We start from the raw sequence: 20,214 nt of genomic DNA on the forward strand, positions 1-20,214 counted from the left end.
GTCAGGTCTTGTCGGCCAACATCTTGAGGATGTGGGTTTGTCACGTATGGGGTGTTCGGAGATCAGTGTTTTAGAACTAGGCTAGACAAATACATGCAGATGCGTGTATTTCAGTATGTATTTCCATGTATATATATATACGCTGATGTACGTCAGCAGGTATATGGTCAGATTTGAATGAGAATTCCCCCGAAACACCGCCGCTGATGCATATACAACGTGCCACCACTGCCATCTGCAGTCCAGGAAGAGCTGGAGCCAGCCACGGATATCATCAAGCCATCAGAGGCTCTGCTCTTTGCGCCTGTGCGTCTTCCCGTTCTCGCGCACGCCGTTCTCGCCGCTCTTTCTCCGTCTCCTGCTGCTCAAGCGGCTGCCTGGGCGCATCGGGAAGCTCGTCCACACTGACAATTCCGTTTACTTCCCTCTCCAGCTGTGCAAGCTCGTCCTCCACCTCGTCCTCGTCTTGATTCGTCATCCTCTCCGCCAACATGTCGCTGATCTCCTGTTGATACGCCCTGGCCTCGGCGCTCTCGCCCATGAGTTTTTCCACCGCCTCAATCCCGCCCATTTCTCTGTGTATCTCCTTCAGCACATTGGTGCCCTGCTGTAGACCGAACAAAACGTCCTTTTGGATCCGGGCGAATTCGACGTCGGAGACGAGGATCTCGAGCTGGTGCAGCTGCTCGTCCGTCTTCTTGAGCAGCGACTCTTGGTATTTCTTTCGCCGAAGCGCTAGCTTCGCCTTTTCCGGCTGCTTGTTGCGCAGACACAGCCTTGCAATCTCGGTTTCGCGGTCGGTGAGTACGGTGATCTTCTTTTGGTACTGCTGCAGCTTATCACGCTGCACCTTCATGTCCAGGATGGCTCTGCGCATCATGTCAGCCGAACCACGACGGACTCGGAAAGGACCGCGACGCCCATGTACCTGTCTTGAGCCGTCACTTTGGAGCTTCCCGAGCCCATCTTGTCACGGTGTTGAGCGGACAGCCAGAGGCGGGCGTGCCTCAGCCAGGGAGAATCGTGCAAAGCGCAAGTCGATGTAAGCCGCTCGCGCCCGAACCTGCGCTTGACCTCGAGTTACGTCGAGGCTCGTCGCATGTTATCGATAAGAGAGCCGCGGCTGAAGAGCCGCGAGTGATGAGATTGTCTCCTTGTCCAAGCGTGGCCAGTGTGGACCCACAAAAAAGTCCTTGCCCGTCAACTTGTAAACTTTGATGCACGCACAGCACCGCTGCCTGTCACATAAGCCGTTGAAGGGCATTCCTGTAGCCGTGGCCGCCCGGGTCCAGCTTTTAGGATGCGTGTCGTCTGAAATGCCGATTTATACAATAGGAGTGGCCTGATGTCTGTTCTGTTCTCAGCATTCGTCGACTGCGGCAAGAAATTTTTTTTCATGCTTCGCCGGAGGGAATAGAATACGCAGCAGTATAACTTGAACTTGCTTTGGAGGCACTCAGAATGGCTCCGTCGAATGTCTTTGGCCGTTCAAGCCTTCAGTCGGGCCTCGATAAAGAAGTATTTCAAATTGTTCGAAAGTTCCAAGACCAGCAGCCCGAGGGCGTGTCGCCTATCCCATCGACTGCCGCTATCTATCGCTACATCCAAGCGTCGAATTCGTCACTCAAAAGAAAGCCCAAACAGCAGCTTCAGAACAGCATTGAAAGAGTTCTTGCTGTTTTGATGGATGACGCTGCCGAGGAAGATGACTTTGCAGAAGACTTGGGACCAATGGACTTAGACCCGAACGATCTGAAGCTCCCAGATCGGTCGACCAACTTCATGAACAAGACCATAGTCGGAGATTGGGCCTCTGAATCGGGCGCTGTGACGCCTGTCGCTGGCGCCACCACTCCTATGACGAGCGGGGAAACCAAGAAGCGAGATTCTAACCGACAAGTCAACGGAGAGCCCCTAAAAAAGAAGCAACGTAAAGCTGAACGTCAGATCGATCGCTCTCCCCCAACTTCGATACGACTCGAAGACATTGGCGGCGTCGACAAGGTGATGAGAACTTTGGAGAAGCATCTTGTGTTGCCTCTGCTGATGCCCGAAGAATATGTAAGGGTTCCCACCTGAAAGAGCCGGCTAGAAGCCATGTAGTGGAATAAGATGGCAGTCTCCGGTCTTTTCGTCATTCTCGACTGACCGTTTCTTGGTGTTTGTCTCCCGCTTTCTTTCCAAAGCTAACATTTGCTTGTTAGGTCAGACGAAAGTTCTCGATTCCTAGGGGCATTCTTCTGCATGGCCCACCTGGATGCGGGAAAACCGTTATATCGCGTGCCTTTGCGGCTGAGCTCGGTGTTCCATTTGTCGAGATTCAAGGCCCGTCTATCGTCTCGGGCATGTCCGGTGAATCGGAGCAGAAAGTCCGGGAGCTCTTCGAGGAGGCACGGAGGCTTGCGCCTTGTCTGCTTTTCATCGATGAGATCGATGTCATCGCACCGAAACGAGAGTCTTCTCAGTCGCAGATGGAGAAACGAATTGTTGCTCAGCTTCTTATTTCCATGGATAGTTTGGCAATGGATCAGAACGACGGAAAACCTGTGATCGTGCTTGCGGCAACAAATCGTCCGGACTCTCTAGATCCCGCCCTTAGGCGGGGTGGTCGTTTCGGGACAGAAATCAACATGGGCGTTCCAAATGAGACTATGCGAGAACAGATTCTCAGAGCATTGACGAGGGAGATACCTCTTTCTTCCGACGTAGATTTCAAGATCCTTGCGAAAAGAACACCTGGCTTTGTAGGTGCGGATTTGAGAGATCTCGTGGACAAGGCTGGAGAGTGGTCCATGGATCAGTTTCGGAAGGCACTGAAGCTCCAGGCAGCTGATGCATATGGCGTCCAACCTCGGGACGGAATGGATGTTGATAACGAGCCGGGATCTGTTATCCATTCCATTCAGTTGCTCATTAAAAGAGCGAAGAACAAGGATGTGGCACGCCCTGCAGGATTTGAGACGGGCGATTTAACTATGCAAGCATTCCTAGAAGTACTGCCAGAGATTCAACCGTCATCGAAGAGAGAAGGGTTTGCAACGATCCCTGATACCACTTGGTCAGATATCGGTGCGCTGCAAGATGTAAGTCTGAAATCTCATAAACTTCGAGAAGTGATATCCAACTTCAATCGTCCCCTTCACTCATGACTTTAATTTCATCTCGATGATATGAATTGTTTGCATACTGATTGACTGATAGGTACGAGAAGCCCTCGAAATGGCGATTGTTCAGCCGATTCAGAACCCACAGCGTTATAAGAACGTTGGTATCTCCGCCCCAACCGGAGTGTTACTATTTGGTCCTCCTGGTTGTGGAAAAACGCTGCTGGCCAAAGCAGTTGCTCGAGAGAGCAAGGCCAACTTCATTAGCGTTAAGGGACCTGAATTGCTAAACAAGGTATTTCACCATGGACATATCCAACTGGCTGTTCCTAACCAGACGTTAGTATGTCGGAGAATCGGAACGTGCCGTTCGCCAGGTGTTCACCAGGGCTCGATCGTCGGTACCATGTGTGCTGTTCTTTGACGAGCTGGATGTACGTGATCCCTTTGTAACCCTCCAACTTCACATCAGATTCAAAGGCCACCTGAAAAATTCAATGTGATCAAGAAAATTTAGTTCTAATTTTTGCGCAGGCTTTGGTACCGAAACGGGATGACAGTTTGTCGGAAGCTTCTTCTAGGGTGGTAAATACACTTCTTACTGAGCTTGATGGGCTAAGTGGCACGAGAGAAGGTATTTATATTGTCGCTGCTACAAATCGGCCCGACACAATTGATCCCGCAATGCTGCGTCCTGGACGTTTGGAGACCTTGTGCTATGTTGGCCTTCCAGGACCGGGTGAACGGGTCGAAATACTGACAGCCCTGCTCAAGAAAACGCCAATAAATCCGGAACTAGCTGGCTGCGTAGCAGCGTCGACCTGCAATGGCTATACAGGGGCTGATCTGAGTAGCCTTGTGAGGCAGGCTGGTCAGGCCGCAATCAGAAGAAATGCCGATGTCGTCGAGATGGAAGACTTCATTTCTGCAATGACTCAAGTACGACGAAGCGTTTCGGATAAGGACATGCTGAAGTATGAAAAGATGAGAATCGAGTATCAGAGCAAGATATGACGATGAAGAAGAACGTCTCAACATATCATGTTAACACTTATTCATTTTGATCGTATCTGTGCAGGATCTCAAATACTAGCAACAAGCATCTTTTCCTACCCAATCTCATGAGTTTTCTACCATGACAAACCCGAGCTTCCAAAAGGCCAGACGTCATCAAATGTGCCCCAATTGCTTACGTCAACACGATCAAGAAATGCTTGTGAAGCAGCCAGGTCAGGTACTTGCGCAGGGGTAGAACCGCTTGTGACGTCGTACCCACCGGAATTAGGTGTAGCCATCGCAGTCAGAGCACCAGCAGCTGTTTGCTCGTTGCTTGGTTCCTCTTGGGAGCTGCACAGGCTTTCGAAAATGGTAGTAAGCTCTTCAGCAATGGTAGAGACCTGAATATTGACGCTGCTTGGCTCAAACGCGGCGCGTAAGGTGCCGACTGCTGCAAATGAATGCCATAATTGAAGGAAGTGCTCCCCAAGAGCATAGACCTTCTCCTTAAAAAGTCCCAAGCCAAGCAGGGCGTGCTCGGTATATATATCTCGTAACCAGACGGACGAGTAGTCACCTGTTTTCTAGTTAGTTATCAACGTCATAGCATGCTTGATTAAGGTTTACCTACTGCTGAGCCCACGCCAAAGAGTCAAGTTATAGCAAATTGCCATGATGGCACGGAACACATCTTCCCGCGCCAAGGTCAACCAATGGATTCTATGGCTTGGGGGGCTAGATTTCGCAAGACGAGCGTGCAAGGACATGATCCGCACTGCGCAGTCAATGCATGTTATCCGGGACAAGTTTGCCCGTGAGTCGTCAATGGCTTGTCGTGCTGAGGGAGCGTGGAGCCACAGCTGGAATTGCAGAAGTTGTAGTTCAAGCAATGCCGCAGGCGTGGCTGCAAGTTGACTTAACGACGACGATGCATTGCTGTTTTTTATTTTGACCCAATCTGGCAAATCATTCAATGCACGTTTAATTTTGTCATCATACATCAATATTTCGTCGTACGAGAGATGATCTGAGCCTGTATTGATGATGTCTGAAAGCGTCGCACGCAGCCTCAAGCTCTCTTGCGACAGATTAAGATAAGATATACCAATGAACTTGGAGCGAGGTTCAGGTAGGGGTAAAAGTGACGAACAAACTTCGAACTGTTCGTCATCTAGGAGCGAAGGTTTTCCACAATCTGCGAGTAGAGCAAGTCGTGATGACGGAATGCCTTTATCAAGAGAAGCTTGCATTTCGAGTTCGACAATCGCTGCCCACAGTCTTTTTCGCATCTCCTGCTCGTATGGAGTAGTCTTCGGCTTCGACGGAACACCGATCGTCTGATCTCGAATGAGGGTGGAATCAATCTTAGTGGGATCTTGGTGCAAACCCGTGGAGATTGCAAATGTCAACAGTTCGTTGGCCCTTTCCCAAGCTTGTTTCGTTTTGATTGCATTGATCTGCTTTGAGATTACAAGAAGCACACGATTTTGAAATGAGTCGATCCTGAGATGCTTTCGGCTTTGACGACGCATCCAGGACTCACATATTTCAATCCAGTATGATGATTGCTCGCGAGGAACGCTGCTCAAGCCTCTGTATCTGGCGGGTTTTCTACGCTCAATCGAATTGACGCATGAGAGCATCAGTAGAATTGTGCATGCAAATGCCTCAGTACGTTGCTGCGGATCGCCCCAATACAGCCAAAACGCGGACCAGAAGGTCGGCCCGTGAAATATATGATAGGTACTGGCAATTGTTTCCCAGTAGAGAGAGACCATCTTTGTGCACACATCCTTATCTGGAACAGCATCAAATAGGGTAGCCACTGATGGATATGGTAAGATCTTCTTCGCAAGCTTGGAATTTTTCCTGATCCCACGGATGTGCGTACGTAGCTGCGCAAAAAGCGGATTTTGGAGATTATGAAATGAAAAGAACACCTTCAGTTGCGGGTACTGTGTCTGTGAGTACCATATCAGACAGAATTTCAGACAAACGTACCAATTTGATGATGGCCGGATGATATGACGCAACATTACGCTCGGAGCTTGGGCCGAAGTAACCCGTCTTGAACCCAGAACCATAAAGGCTGATTCCAATAGATTCCCTCCTTTGAGAGGCCAAAGATGGTTCAATTGTGACGTCCACGTCTAGCCTTTGGTGCTTGGTTAAGTCTTCTGAGACATGGGGATCCATTGATGCGACTCTATTCTCAAGAGCAGTAAGTCGGTCGTCGGCATGACTTTGTGAGCGATAGTGACTTCTCGCCTCTGAGGTATCAAACATATTTGGGCTTCTGAAAAGGGAAAGTCGATAATTTGATTCGCCAATGAGCGATGCTGACTGAATGAACTCCGACGGTTTGGTCGGCTCAGGAGGGTTTTCGTACACGCAATTCGCTGCATTACCAGATTTCTGACAACGGCTACAAACGGGCAGCTCCCTCGTGCATTTGAGCTTTCGTTTCCGGCATGCATCGCAGGAGAAAGTTTTCCTCTTGCGCTTTCTGGTATTCTGCTGGCCGTCTTGATGATGATCGCTTTCGGGCGATGACTGTTGGCGAGGGGATTCCATCGCGCCGTCCGTGATGACCTGGTCCGACAGCCGAGATGTTCGCCTGCGAACAAAGTCGGTGATACGGAGGAAAGGATAAGGTGATGGACGCGAGGGTAACGGATCACTAACTTTGGCTTTCTGCTGGGTAACCGTGAACGTTCAGAAGCCGGATGTAGCGGAGAAGCAGCTCGGAAATCGATGATAAGGCAACAACTCATCAAAGGAAAACCGACACCATTGCCAAGATCAATCACATGATTTGGCTTCAATCTTCTGCGTGGGAAACCTAAACCTTGTCGATGTGATTTTCATCATCAAATACGCAACCAACACTTTCCAGCTTTTCGCACATTCAAGACAAGCGTGGACGCACATCTTGACGATGTGGCTGTTGCAAGAATACGCTATATCCGCCGAGTTCGAAGCCGTCAGGACGACGAAAATGATTGATGGCTATGGTAGACGCGGTACATCCGAAGCCGAGCCCTTCTGCAACACTCGGTATCTCTGTAACAAAGCAAGAGCATTCATGTAGATACTTTATATTTTAACGCTTATGACCCAAATTTGTCAAGCATGGAAGGTCAATGATTCCAAGAGCAAATGCCTGCATTCCGCCCACATCAAAAAAGCATCACAGACCTCTGACAGAATAAGATGTGCTTCAAAGGAGGGAGGCCGGTCCATCTTAACTCCTTTTTTTGATTTTTCCAGCCATGTGCTCAGACGTTCAAGCCCTTGGGCGATTCCACAATGCAAAGGAGTGATTGCAACAGAGAATCTCAAGGAATTTCATCAGCCTAGGCTTTGGAAGGTTGTGACTCGCGACAGTCCAGACTAAAGGGAAAGCGATACCAACTAGCAGAAGGAGGGAAATAAATGTACTTGTTATTTTTGACTGATATACAGCCCCGTAACGATTCCACAGCACACTCCCCTTCGGCACTATCATGCATACCAATGTCCCATGCTTCCGTACCTTCCAAACCGAGATTATTGTACATTGCGAAATTGATCGCTCGAGTGGAGAAATTTGGTCAATTACACAGTATGAGAACGGTAACCCTGATCGAAGGGCTTCGAATGCCGAAGAGATGTTCCTAAATGCCGTCCAAATGCATACAATGACGCCGTATAAAGTCTACAACTTTTTCGTTCCTGCAGTAATTGACAGCAGTAAGGGTGAAGGGATATAAAACGCCGAGTCTAGAAGAAAATCTTGCGCACCATCTGTGCTTGTGATTAGCCAGTTGAAAAAATTTGGCTCGTGGAGCCAGCAAAGGTATATGAATTGGACTTACCGCCCAAGTGCCTGCCGCGGTAGCGACTATTCCACTGCTAATCATCATTGGCTTTACTCCTCTCGTGCTCTTGAAGACTGCTCCGGCCAATGCTCCGGCTACTATGCTGTTTGCTGCATCATCTACATCCTACGTCAGTGCGATCGTTGACCAGGTCAGATATTGGGCTGCCTTACGCTTTCCCCTCGCATAGCCAATGTAACTATTGATCCCGTTGTATATCATCGCCACGACGCCGGCAGAATTGCCAAGGAAGGGCCCACGTCTCGTTATGGCGTTTAACACTCCATTTAATCTGATCTTTGGCGGTGCTGTTGCCGGGGTTTTCCGTAAGCCTTCAGCCAAACCCCAAGCACCGCCGATTGTCAACGCCGTGAGATACGTGCATCCAGTCCCGTAGCATAAATCATCACTCCATCCTCTTGACGGCAGCGCCGACCTCGATCCCGGCAAATCGTTGATGACGGAGTCGTCTAGTGTCAGGTACTCGAGGTCATCTCGCGATAGACCAGCAAGAGGATGTAGCTGCGAAATGTCAGGCGTAAGGAAGTCCGAGACCTGCTGCACTTCGGGTACGAAAGGTGCCTCGGCGAACACTGTCGTGGGTGCGTTGTCACCAGGTTGCGACTGTGTCGATGGCGAGCTGGACTTGCGGCCAGTGAGAGTATCCCATCTACGCGCAACTGTTCAGTTCAACTTTTTCTTGCACAAACCGTGACCAGAAGTGCTACACTTACATCGTCATCTTGTATAGATAAATGACACGGATAAAGAGACAGGTAGATGATGAAACTTTGCTTTGGATGTGCTTATCGGCCAACGAAGAGGAAAAAAGTTCAGGGTTGACTGGAAGAGTGCCACAAGATAGTGGTCCGTGCACTGTCATCTGCGATTCTTTGACACCGGTAACGCAGTGCAACCGATCTTGTAACTTGAGTTTGGCTAAAACTTCTTGTGGCTAGCGGACGAAGCCGAAACTCGCCTGAGTCAACACGTATGCAAGATCTTTGCGTAGTGCCTTCATCCATACAGTCTCTCAGTGCGCCTCAGGTCCCGTGGCAAAGACACTGTAAGCTGTAGTCGTGGCCAAGGTTATCCAAGAACGACAAAACAAGCCCAAACTGTTGCTCGTTTCCCTTACATATTCTTCGCTCTTCTCCTGTCTGGTCTGCTATCCATCTCAAACGCTTACATTTCTGGAGTTTTTTCCTCCTTTTCGCAAAGATGCCTTCGTCAGACGTGCCAAAGTCTCATTTCAAGAAGATTCAAAATTTCAAGTTAGATTACGCTGTCGCCGAGTTGACACAGTACGAGTCCCTGAGAACTGGCCTGAGAGTGGCAGTCGTGGACAGGGAGTCTCCCAAGGTTGCCGGGTACTTTGCCTTTGCTACTGAGATTCACGATGATTCCGGCGCGCCACACACACTGGAACACCTGGTCTTTATGGGTTCAAAAAACTATAAGTACAAAGGCGTTCTGGATAGACTTGCGACTCGAGCCTACTCGTTTACGAATGCCTGGACTGGGACTGATCAGACCGTCTACACGTTGGATACTGCAGGCTGGGCTGGCTTTGCACAAATTTTACCTGTGTATTTGGAACACTGCTTAGTCCCTACCTTGACAGACTATGCATGCTACACTGAGGTTCACCATGTTGACGGATCGGGTCATGATGCTGGAGTGGTTTACTCAGAGATGCAAGGCGTCCAGAACACTCAATCCGAACTCATGGAGCTACAGGCGAAGAGATTGCTCTATCCTGAAGGTGATGGTTTTCGCTATGAAACTGGAGGTATGATGGAGGCCCTCCGTGTTTTGACCGCAGATCGTATAAGGGAGTTTCATAAAGAGATGTACCAGCCAAAAAACATGCGTGTGATCCTCATTGGGCCAGTCGACCACCAAGAACTACTGCAAATTCTGGACGAGTTTGAAGATAGCATTCTGGATGATGTTCCCCCAGTGCACGCCCCATTTAAACGGCCGTGGGTAGACTCAAAGCGGACGCCTGCAATCGAAGAGAGCGTGGTGAGCGTTGTTGAATTTCCTGAAGAGGATGAATCGTGTGGCGAGATTTCGATAGCATTCTTTGGACCGGACTGCAATGATGTCCTGGAATCTACTGCACTGAACGTGCTCCTCACCTACTTGGCTGGTTCATCTGTTTCGGTCTTGGAGAACACTTTAGTGGAGAGAGAGGAACTTGCAAGTGCTGTCTATTACTATACCGAATGTCGACCAAACTACGTGATATGGTTCAATTTGTCTGCCGTTGCCACAGAACGTTTGCAAGAAGTTCACGACCGATTTTTCGAGGTTTTGAAGGAAACAGCATCATCTCCAATCGATATGCAGTACATGCAAGACTGCTTGGCCAGATATCGGCGACAAGTTATCTATGCGACAGAAACATCTAACACAGTCTTCAATGACCCAATCATAGAGGACCATCTGTATGGAAACCGCGATGGAAGCGATCTTGAAGCTGCAGTGCGAACATTGAAAGAATTTGACCTTCTCGAACAATGGTCTGATCAGCAGTGGCGAGATTATTTATCCAAGTATATTTCAAATAACAAGCACGTTAGTATTCTGGGTGTTCCATCAGCAAAGCTCTCGGAAAAGCTGAAATCGGATGAAAAAGCTCGTGTAAAGGCGCAACAGGACAGGCTTGGTGAAGAAGGTTTAAAGAAATTGGCCATAAAACTGGAGGAGGCGAAGGCGGAGAATGACCGACCAATACCTGACGAGATCCTTGATAGCTTCAAAATTCCAGGCACCGAATCTATCAAATTTATATCTTCGATAACTGCGAGGTCGGGTTTAGCGAAGCAGATGGGACATCTGGACAACGAGATCCAGAAGATCGTAGACGAGGACGGCGCAAACGATTTTCCACTTTTTATTCACTTTGAACACATTCAGACGAACTTTGTTCACCTCAGTCTGATTCTCAACACTAGCGTGGTTCCGCTCAAGCTGAAGCCGCTACTTTCAATGTATCTCATGAATTTCTTTTCTACCCCAATTGAAAAGAATGGAAAACGCATGGAGTTTGAACAGGTAGTCATGGCTTTAGAGAAGGATACCATCACCTACACAATCGAAAATGGGCGAGCACTGGGTAACTCTGAATTACTTTGCATAAAGCTTGTTGTGCAACCAGACAAGTTCACGGTAGCGGTTCAATGGCTAAAGGACTTACTATTCTACAGCATCTTCGACGCAAACAGGTTGAAGCCAACGTTGTCAAAAATGCTTGCAGACATACCTGACGAGAAACGCAACGGAAATGACATGGTAAATGCAGTTGATGCCATGGTGCATTTTGCGCCCACCTCGAGCTCGAGAGCCCAATGTACTCTCGTGAAGGCTTTATACCTCAAACGTATTGCACGATTACTTAAGTCAGAACCAAGTACAGTGATCACCATGCTGGAAGACCTCAGAAAGTCTCTACTTACATTTTCAAACATGCGCATTTTATGTGTTGCAGATTGGCATAAAGTTGCGAATCCGGTATCGACGTGGCAGCCACTCGTCGCAGGCTTGAATACGAAGGAGACTTTGCTGCCACTAGATTCACGTGGAAGCGTTCTGAGTCCAGCAGCCCAAGATCCCGGGAGCTTGAATTACATCGTCCCAATGCCAACTATTGACTCCTCATTCGGACTGTTCACAGCCAAAGGCTTGAACTCCTACCAGCACCCGAAACTGCCTGCACTCATGGTTGCGATGTCCTACCTTGATGCTGTGGAAGGGCCTTTGTGGGTAGCAGTGCGTGGGACTGGCCTCGCATATGGTACGAATTTCAGCCGTTCAACTGATACTGGACTCGTCGGCTTCAGCATTTACCGTTCTCCAAATGCATTTGAGGCATATAAAGCCGCCCACCAAGTCATTGAAGACTTCGCATCAGGGAAGCGCGATTTTGAAAAATTCGAACTACAAGGCGCAATAAGCAGCATAGTTGTTGCATTTGCAGATGAGCAGCCAACAGCCATAAATGCCGCGGCAGTTGGTTTTGTGAATCAGGTTGTGAAGGGAATACCAAAAGACTGGGGAAGTCATATCCTGAAGCAAGTCAAGGCTGTAACAAAAGAGCAGCTTCGAGAGGTAATGAATGAAATCATTTTACCGATCTTTGAACCTGGGAAGACAGATTTTGTAATTACCTGTGCTACAATCATGGAAGAGGTATGTTTTTTTTTCCTCCTTTGGACTCAATATAAAACGAAGGCATTGCTGACTATTCAATCAGTCTTTAATGAGAAATTTCTCTGATATTGGATTCAAGCCACAGTCGAGAACTCTAGCCAGCTTTCAGGATGACTATGGTCTCCAGGCACTCGATGGAGAGGACGACATGGAGGCTGATGAGGACGAGGACGAGGAAGAGGGTGATGATGAGGATAGCGAAACAGAGAGAGAAGAAGATGAGGAAGAAGGAAACTAGGAAACCGCGAAGACGCCGCATTGTAAGCTCGTCGTATTTAAATGAAACAAGAACGTTCGATTCGAAAGACGACAAGAAAGGCGGATAAGAAACTTAGCTAGATAGATGTAGAGAAGTTTAAAGAAGGTTCGTGTTCATGAAGATGTTAACTTATGCTTGCATATGCCGAACTCATGCGTCAATACTCTTTCGTAAATATAGAACATAGTGGCTTTTGAAGTCAATTCGATTGTTCTAGTCCTTGATGGTGTTGGACTTTTTCCTGCAGCCAACGTTACTAATACTTGAGCTGGAGTCCACCCATCACAGCGTCGATTTCATAGGATGAAAAACTCATTTCCAGAAATAGGAAATGTATAAAATTACCTTCGAAGGCGATCAAGCCTTGTAACAACGCAGAGGGTTGAAGGGCTCTTACTTTCCGCATAATCAGATCACTGATGATACATGTACCCAAGAAGAGCAGAAGGAATAGCGCGCAGATATACTCCTTACATAATCCAATCATCCACACTTTGCCATCATGTACCATGCAATCAATTACAATATAAGGAGATGCTAAATATCAATCGGGTGATCCTCTTGTAGAAGGTTCCTTTTGCAGGTGAAAAATATCAATACTCCTGGACCCTGACAACGTGCTTGGTAACCAATTCTAAAGTACCAGCTTAGCCTAATTAGGAAATTACTTCAAATTCTACCCAACTTATTCCAAGAATAAATTAAATATTTATAAGATATAGATTACTAAAGTAATCCGTAAAAACTGAGCTATAATACACTCCTGGACTGATATTTAATATTTGGTCTTAACTTGGAGTAGTTGAGCCTCTCTGGTATGAGTGGAAGGATTAGCTTCTGGATTCTTACTTATATTGAACATAATTGTGAATTGAGAGCGAATCGGTGCCTATAAGTTACTTTCCTCCCTCCGGGATAAAGACGTACGACTATCACCGTCGTCATCCAGCGCACGTATGCTCATGCTGCTGCCATTAACTACAACCTCTGTTGTCTTTATCACACATCCCGCATCGGTGTCTCCTAAGCCTCTTTTGCCGCCTGGATTGGCGGTAATAAAGGACGAATAGGCCCTTTTATCACCAGCAGCAGTATGGTCGCCTTCCCTCTTCTTATCGTTATATATGAATGGCCTAGCGCCATCAAATGGATCAAAATGAATATCTTGCGGACCCGGCTGAGATTGTGAGCGAATAGATGGTCGATTTGATGGTAGCCTTGTTTGCGACTCTTGTGTATGCAATGCGACAGAATCGCCGTGGTTGAGTTCGCCGGAAGCTGTGCTTATGAGCTGATTGAGAACCGCAAATTCGAGACGAAGCTTGACAGAGTAGACAGCGCCTGTGAACAATCAAATTTCGTCAGTAGATTGAACGATGATGGACTAAGCTCCCAGTTTTTTTTGTTTGTTAAAAAAAGCTGGTTACAGAATTCTACTTGAGATAAAGAGAAGATATAGAAAACAAAATGAGAATATGCACCTTTGAACGTGATTTGTATCTCATATAGGTTTGCGTACTGGGTGCAGAGTAGCACCAGGTCCATAAGAATTAGAACCACGTTCATCAAAATCAACTGCCGCATTATACGGCGTGTTCGAGACTTTTGAAAATGCTGCAGAGGCTTTAAAATACGTCTCGTTTCGTAGAGATATACACTTGAAATGATGAACTCCTGGATAGAAAAGGCTGTCACCTGGATCTTTTCCATCAGATTATACATTGGAGCATACTTCGCTGCTTCTGAGGAATTAGCCTAGGATGGGGCATGTTAGCACACTACTTCAATTTGTCGACACAATAGGTATTACAACTGGATGCATACGAGAATCCTGTTGAGAGCATGGGCAGTTCAAAGAGGAAGACCTACTCCAAAGGTGAACACGGTTGTCGGTATGTGAAAGAGAAAAAAATCGACAATAATCATGGTAAGAATCCATTTAAGCTTGCGCCCATCGCGAAGGACTAAGTGCAAGCGAGAGTAAAGGACCAGGCTCTGGCCTGTTACCATGAAGTACCATCCAAGAGTAATGAACGCGCAAGAAACATAATTGTTTTTCCAGAATTGGAAGAACTTTGCGATAAAAGCGAGTTGATATATTCTAAATTTAAATGTTAGCGATTTACGTCTATCTCAGTATGATATTAGACTTACATAACCCCCCACGAGGCGCCGAGCAGCGAGAAGAAATAGAGACTTCGATATCGCTTGAAAACCATCCAAATCATCACGTTCAATTCGATGCTATTGAACCATGCGATTGCTGTAAAAGCGCTTATCGTCATGGCAACGGGCAATGTTGTATGCAGTCCACCTGTCATGCCATCTTCGGATACCTGAACGGAAGCCATTCTCGACGAGCTGAATTGAGTGTCCCAATGTATGCTCGAATCCGTTAGGACGGAGAATAAGGGGATGTATGGTAGATCAATGCATCAATGACGATCAATAGCATGAGTAAGTGAAGTTGGCTAAGATCAGCATCAGAGGAACAGATAGTAGGATATATAGGTTGAAAAAGGCTATCTTTGACCGCGCAAGTAGGGATGTAGGTCCCTAAAACACACTCGAGACTACTCCTAGACTTGTGAAGGCGTGACACATGGGCGGAAAATACCGTTAGACCTGCAGCAAGGCCCGGAAAGTGTAAATCCAATGTGGCTGAAGGCTCTCTCCATGGCTCCTTTCCAAATGCTCAGCATACAAATTTATGCCTCCTATATTTTTCATACTCCCACGAGTCGTAGCACTCCTGAACACGCAAGACTTTATCTTTACCCGTTCATAGAGCAGTGGAACGTTTCGTATTTCCCCGCACGGGTGTCCTGTGGCTTAAGGTCGAGAACACACCAGCAGAAGCACCATTTGCCAAAACGTCCACACTTCTTCCACTAGTCGCCCGCGGCAATTGCAGGGACAAGATCTTGGTTTACGATTCATGGAGCAGCATGCCGTCGATGAAGTTGTGTGTGATGAAATATGATGTCCAAAGCATTCTTGATTTCGTCCTGCGATGATTGAGGCGAAAATACGTTGTGATTTTGTACCATTACTACTCAGCATGCTTAGTCTCGACCTTTAGCCAACCGAATGTCAGAGGCTCTGTGGCGACGGTGCCGATTTCAGGGTTTCCTTTTTCACTTGGCCACTGGAAGGTCGCCTTAGCTTGCGGATCAACATCCACGCCGGACAAACGCGCGGTTTGAGGCCATCTTAGCTCCAGTTGCACGTGACAAGTTTTTTTTTTCTTCAAAAAAGGCTTTGGCTGGCCGTCGGCGGTTCAAGCCGAAGACGTTTGAAAGCGCATAGGTGGTAGCCTTTCCGCAGAACGGAAACAAGTAGAAGTGACATTTGGTGATGATTCCAACAGCAGCGATGCTTCAAATTCGCTTTCCGCCGTAAGTTTCGCTGATTGATACGAGGTGGAGCCGGAAGCATGAATCGCCAGGTCAGGACGTGATCTGGGGAAACGGGTCTAGGAAGCATCGATCCTAGCAAGAGCGCTGGCACCACCTCCACAATCGCAATGACTCAGGGCCCGCGCTTTGTTCATGCACGCGCGGTGAGTTTGTGCGCAAAGATCAATCATTGGTCCATCGAATTTTTCCCTTTGCTTTAACATGTTGCAATTCGGCATGATAAGCGAGATCCGACTGGCCATGGAATTCGCCTGGAGGCAAGTTCCGCTGCCATCGGTGCGGCACAGGTCAACCGTGGCCGGACCGGCGGGCCCTGTCATCATTAGGTTCCCGCTGTGCCTTGCGAAAATCGAAGCCGCAGCGAGCCCAAAGGAACGGTTATCCTCGGCCGCAGAGCAGGATTGAGTTTTGTTAATAAAATTGATGCGGTGCCTGTCATCCAACGTCATAAGTTCAACACAAACTGATCACACCACGAAGATTCTCCAAAGCGCCTTGGGGGTGCTACAACAGCCCCTTACTGGCTGTGTTGGGCCGTGCACGCACCTTCCGTATTTTCATGCACCCCTTGTTTTCGTTCTGGCTGTTCACCAGGAAATGAAAGCTGGGCCATGTTCCATTATTCAAGTTACCCGGAACTCTCCAGTGCGTCTAACTGAATGCTTCGCACGGCATGCTATGGCTGTTTCTAGTTTGACAGTTCGGAGGCGCTCAGCCGGACACACCTGTGCCTCCCATTTGCTCGAAGAGAACAACTGGTGTGAAGACATGCAGGTTGCTGTACCTGAACTTTGTGCAAGGCGGGAAGACGAAAAGGGAGGGCTGCCTTGGCACGTCTGACCGCAACTTGCTGCATGTATGCTACTTGAACAAGGCTGCCAGCATTCCAAGGGTCACCACTGCGATGTCATCAACCGGGCAACAGAAGATCAATTTCAATGGCACAATCCTTTGCGTGTTTTAGACGCAGTTCTTACAGGAGTCTAAGGACTTGGAGTCTTGTCAAGTGCATGCTCTAGGTATGTCTCTAGGCTTGTTAAAATTCTCAGTTTTCGTTCTCTTTGGCTTTTTGCACGTTGATGCATGGTTAGGGCAAAATCTTCCACCTCTATACTTCAATAGCCATACTGGGATGCCCATTGCGACTAAAGGTATGCGATTGCCTCTGCACGAAAGATATCAGTCTCAATATAGCTTGTTACGTTCGCATCAAAGACAAAGTTGTTCCCGTAGCCGTCCAAAGCATCATAAACCGGCCACTTAGGAATACCAGCAACTCCGTGCTGATTTGGATTGCGCTCGACAACGAATGATATCCACATGCTTGACATGAGTTTTGCGAGGTCCTTGTAGCTCTGTGGCATTCCTTCGATCGGATTAGGGCTATAATTGCCACCCTCGATGATGTCGAACACAAAGGCGAGCTCCGCGCCATGAGTAACACTTGTAAAGTCCTCTTGTCCACCGAAAGGCGCTGCATTGAAACGATAGCTGTATGAAGGGATATTATACGTGGACCATGATTGAGCTGTTAATCGTCTCCCTGCGATGAAATAGTAGTCTCCATTGTACGCGGCGGCACGTTTGTACTAAAGCCCTATTGTAGTATTAGGGCGCGAGGCAACACTGTTTGGAATTCCAATTGCTGGAATGTCTGGATACATTTCGAGCAATGTATCTGCAGTCTTGTGATTAGGGCCTTGGCTAAGGATGTAGTCTGTGAGGTTCTGATCTGTGTTGAATGTGTAAGGAAGGAATGCAGTGCCTTCATCCGTGTTCGCACCAATCAACAGAGGAACCTTGACAAATTTTCCGTCCTTTAGCTGTTGAAGGGTCGACCCCTGGATTAAATCTTCATCCGGCTGGGGAAAGAATATGTTTTGCCACGTGTTTGTGAATACCTTGTCCAACGTCACGGCAGGTACGTCACGAAGGCAAGCAAGTGTATTTTTAGCATTTGTGCAATTCGTAAGCTTCGTGATCTGTCCGTTCGTGTCAGTCACCGTCGCGCCTCATACAGTATGCTGCTATATGAAGCTCACATTGTCGCAGTAAGGCTGCGATTTCTCCCAAGTGGGACGGCCTAAATAAAGAGGGTTGCCACTCTGCGCAATTGCACCACTAAAGAGACCATCATCGCGACCTCCGTACGCTGTTAGATGGTAACCCACGCTGAAAGCCCCCGCGCTCTCTCCCCAGATTGTCACGGCACTCGAGTTGCCACCAAAGGCATCAATATTCTCTTTGATCCACTGCAATGCTAAACGCTGATCCCGAATCCCCATGTTTGTGCTGTTTTCAGCCACAAGATCGCTACTTTTCAAAAAACCCCACCCACCAACACGATAATTCACTAAAGGCATATAAGCGGATTCTTTTCTTCCATTTGCCTGGACTTACTGGAGACTCCAATTATTGGCTTGCCTATTTCAACTGAGTTTTGAACAATATAACTGAGGTTATATTTGGAATTTGCCGATCCCCCCTATTCGGAGTCAATCTCAAAAGTATACACAATGGAATTTAATCTACTGACAGCAAAAAAGCCACCTCCATAGATCCAAGCTGCAACGGGTAGGAACTGTCCTTCATATCCAGATGGACGGATCACGTTGATAGTCAGACAATCTTCGCTAGGGCTGTAGCCAGGATCATTGAAAGTGCCATAACACCATAATCCATATTCCGTTGCATTCCGGACACCGATCCACGATGTGTTTAGTGATACTGGATTCTTAAATCGCAGATCACCCACTGGAGGTTGAGCAAATGGAATCCCTAGAAAGAAATCTTGGTTAAATGATGGAGAATGGTCACCATAATAAGATCCATTCTTGATCGTTACTATTGGTGGGAGTTTCTTGGATGGGAGGGTATGTACACTTGTAGCAAGGAAAATAATTACGGCGAAATAGGAATATTTGAAAAGCATTGTAAAATGCCAGATTGGCCAAAACACTGATCTGAAGTTTGCGGCAATATGATGCGATTCATCATCTGTAGCTCACGCTTTATGACTATGTTCGTATATGTTTTCGGCACGGTCAGCTTCGAACGTAGAAAGCGATGGGCCGAAAAGAATTGTAAAAACCCCACCATGCGTTAATCATTTTAACCCTAGCTCTCGATCACGAGTCCTTGCAGATGATAAGTGGCCCATACCGTCGAGGCACACAATGCTCACTAAGATGATAAACTGAAGTTCTCCACAAAAATCTATGTCACGGCGAAGCGAGCCGTCGGATGCAATGAACCGCGTTTGTTTGCTTGATAAGAACTCACAAACCAGTGCGGGAAGAGCCGACTGCCTTAGAGAGGAAGGATTCTGCAGGATTTAAAATAGCCTCAAAACTGAAAAACCCAGATGCTTTATATTTTATGGCGAAATATTTTTAATAAACCAATATATCAGTCGTCTTGCCAGTATTTTACAAGCAGCCATCATGGTAGTATCTAACCAGAGTCTTTAAAACTAGTCTCTTACCTTAGAAGCACTATATTAATTATAAAAAAAACCTATTAGATTACAGATTTATAGGACAGAGAAGGTGCTCAAATTTCAGATTCAGTACCAGCCTTATTATTCCTAAATAGCTAAGAGCCTACTCTAAGAGACTTCTTCGGGATGCGACGCGTTCCGCCGTTTTGGCCACGCCACTATGTGTTGCTATGGCAGAATATATTGCATTACCCCTTTTTGACCATATGCTCTATTATTGCTTCCCTGGAACATGTTAACTTTAAGTTACCCTGGAATACCTAATTACTTTTTTTTATGCCTAGTACTGTAGATGTGTCACGTACGGCGTGATAACAGCGTGGCATAGGCGCCACGACAGCATAGGGATCATAAGAATAACACATACTTGCAGATACCTCGAGTGTTACGAAGTACCACGTGAGTAGTCATGTGAGTATTATTCTAATCATTTTGATCATTTTCTTGAAAATAAGCAGAATGAACGCATCAGCCAATGGTTGATGATCAGGATGCTGCTAATTAGTAGAAGTAATTATTTTACTTATTCTAGGCTAAATAAGCAAGGTAATAAGGACATTAAATTTAAACCCATAAAATATCCTATCCCTACCTATATTATAGCTCTCTGTAATTCAACCGTCTGGTTTACCTAGTAGTTAGTTTAAATATATTCTTATACTCTTAAAGCTTATACTATTCTAAGTCATAAATATAACTATCTTATTATTGTTACGAGGTAACACATGATTTGTCACGTGAGTGATCATTTTGATCATTTTCAAAAATAGGGTTAGGGTTAGGGTTAGGGTTAGGGTTAGGGTTAGGGTTAGGGTTAGGGTTAGGGTTAGGGTTAGGGTTAGGGTTAGGGTTAGGGTTA

At 47.0% G+C, this 20,214-nt stretch overlaps 5 protein-coding genes across 5 annotated transcripts; 2 read left to right on the plus strand and 3 right to left on the minus strand.

Annotated features, from left to right (window-relative positions):
* Positions 1-57: 57 nt before the first annotated feature.
* On the minus strand, positions 58-1,115 carry PV09_09148 (uncharacterized protein). Its single transcript, XM_016363147.1, has 2 exons — positions 929-1,115; positions 58-869 (listed from the first exon to the last, which is right to left on the minus strand). The coding sequence occupies exons 1-2, from the start codon at positions 964-966 to the stop codon at positions 275-277; spliced, it is 633 nt and encodes a 210-aa protein (XP_016209067.1). The 5' UTR covers positions 967-1,115; the 3' UTR covers positions 58-274.
* Positions 1,116-1,207: 92 nt separating this feature from the next.
* Positions 1,208-4,320, plus strand: PV09_09149 (uncharacterized protein). Its single transcript, XM_016363148.1, has 5 exons — positions 1,208-2,061; positions 2,205-3,083; positions 3,202-3,399; positions 3,449-3,538; positions 3,639-4,320. The coding sequence occupies exons 1-5, from the start codon at positions 1,462-1,464 to the stop codon at positions 4,116-4,118; spliced, it is 2,247 nt and encodes a 748-aa protein (XP_016209068.1). The 5' UTR covers positions 1,208-1,461; the 3' UTR covers positions 4,119-4,320.
* On the minus strand, positions 4,146-6,834 carry PV09_09150 (uncharacterized protein). Its single transcript, XM_016363149.1, has 3 exons — positions 6,102-6,834; positions 4,732-6,055; positions 4,146-4,677 (listed from the first exon to the last, which is right to left on the minus strand). The coding sequence occupies exons 1-3, from the start codon at positions 6,672-6,674 to the stop codon at positions 4,235-4,237; spliced, it is 2,340 nt and encodes a 779-aa protein (XP_016209069.1). The 5' UTR covers positions 6,675-6,834; the 3' UTR covers positions 4,146-4,234.
* A 670-nt stretch (positions 6,835-7,504) lies between these two features.
* PV09_09151 (uncharacterized protein) lies at positions 7,505-8,768 on the minus strand. Its single transcript, XM_016363150.1, has 4 exons — positions 8,695-8,768; positions 8,134-8,630; positions 7,958-8,079; positions 7,505-7,886 (listed from the first exon to the last, which is right to left on the minus strand). Exons 1-4 carry the CDS (start codon positions 8,700-8,702, stop codon positions 7,863-7,865), a joined length of 651 nt encoding a protein of 216 aa, XP_016209070.1. The 5' UTR covers positions 8,703-8,768; the 3' UTR covers positions 7,505-7,862.
* Positions 8,769-8,913: 145 nt separating this feature from the next.
* On the plus strand, positions 8,914-12,559 carry PV09_09152 (uncharacterized protein). Its single transcript, XM_016363151.1, has 2 exons — positions 8,914-12,157; positions 12,222-12,559. The coding sequence occupies exons 1-2, from the start codon at positions 9,182-9,184 to the stop codon at positions 12,414-12,416; spliced, it is 3,171 nt and encodes a 1,056-aa protein (XP_016209071.1). The 5' UTR covers positions 8,914-9,181; the 3' UTR covers positions 12,417-12,559.
* The last annotated feature ends 7,655 nt before the right edge of the window (positions 12,560-20,214 follow it).

Source organism: Verruconis gallopava, assembly GCF_000836295.1.
Source record: "Verruconis gallopava strain CBS 43764 unplaced genomic scaffold supercont1.54, whole genome shotgun sequence".
In the NCBI taxonomy this organism is placed as follows: Eukaryota; Fungi; Ascomycota; class Dothideomycetes; order Venturiales; family Sympoventuriaceae; genus Verruconis; species Verruconis gallopava.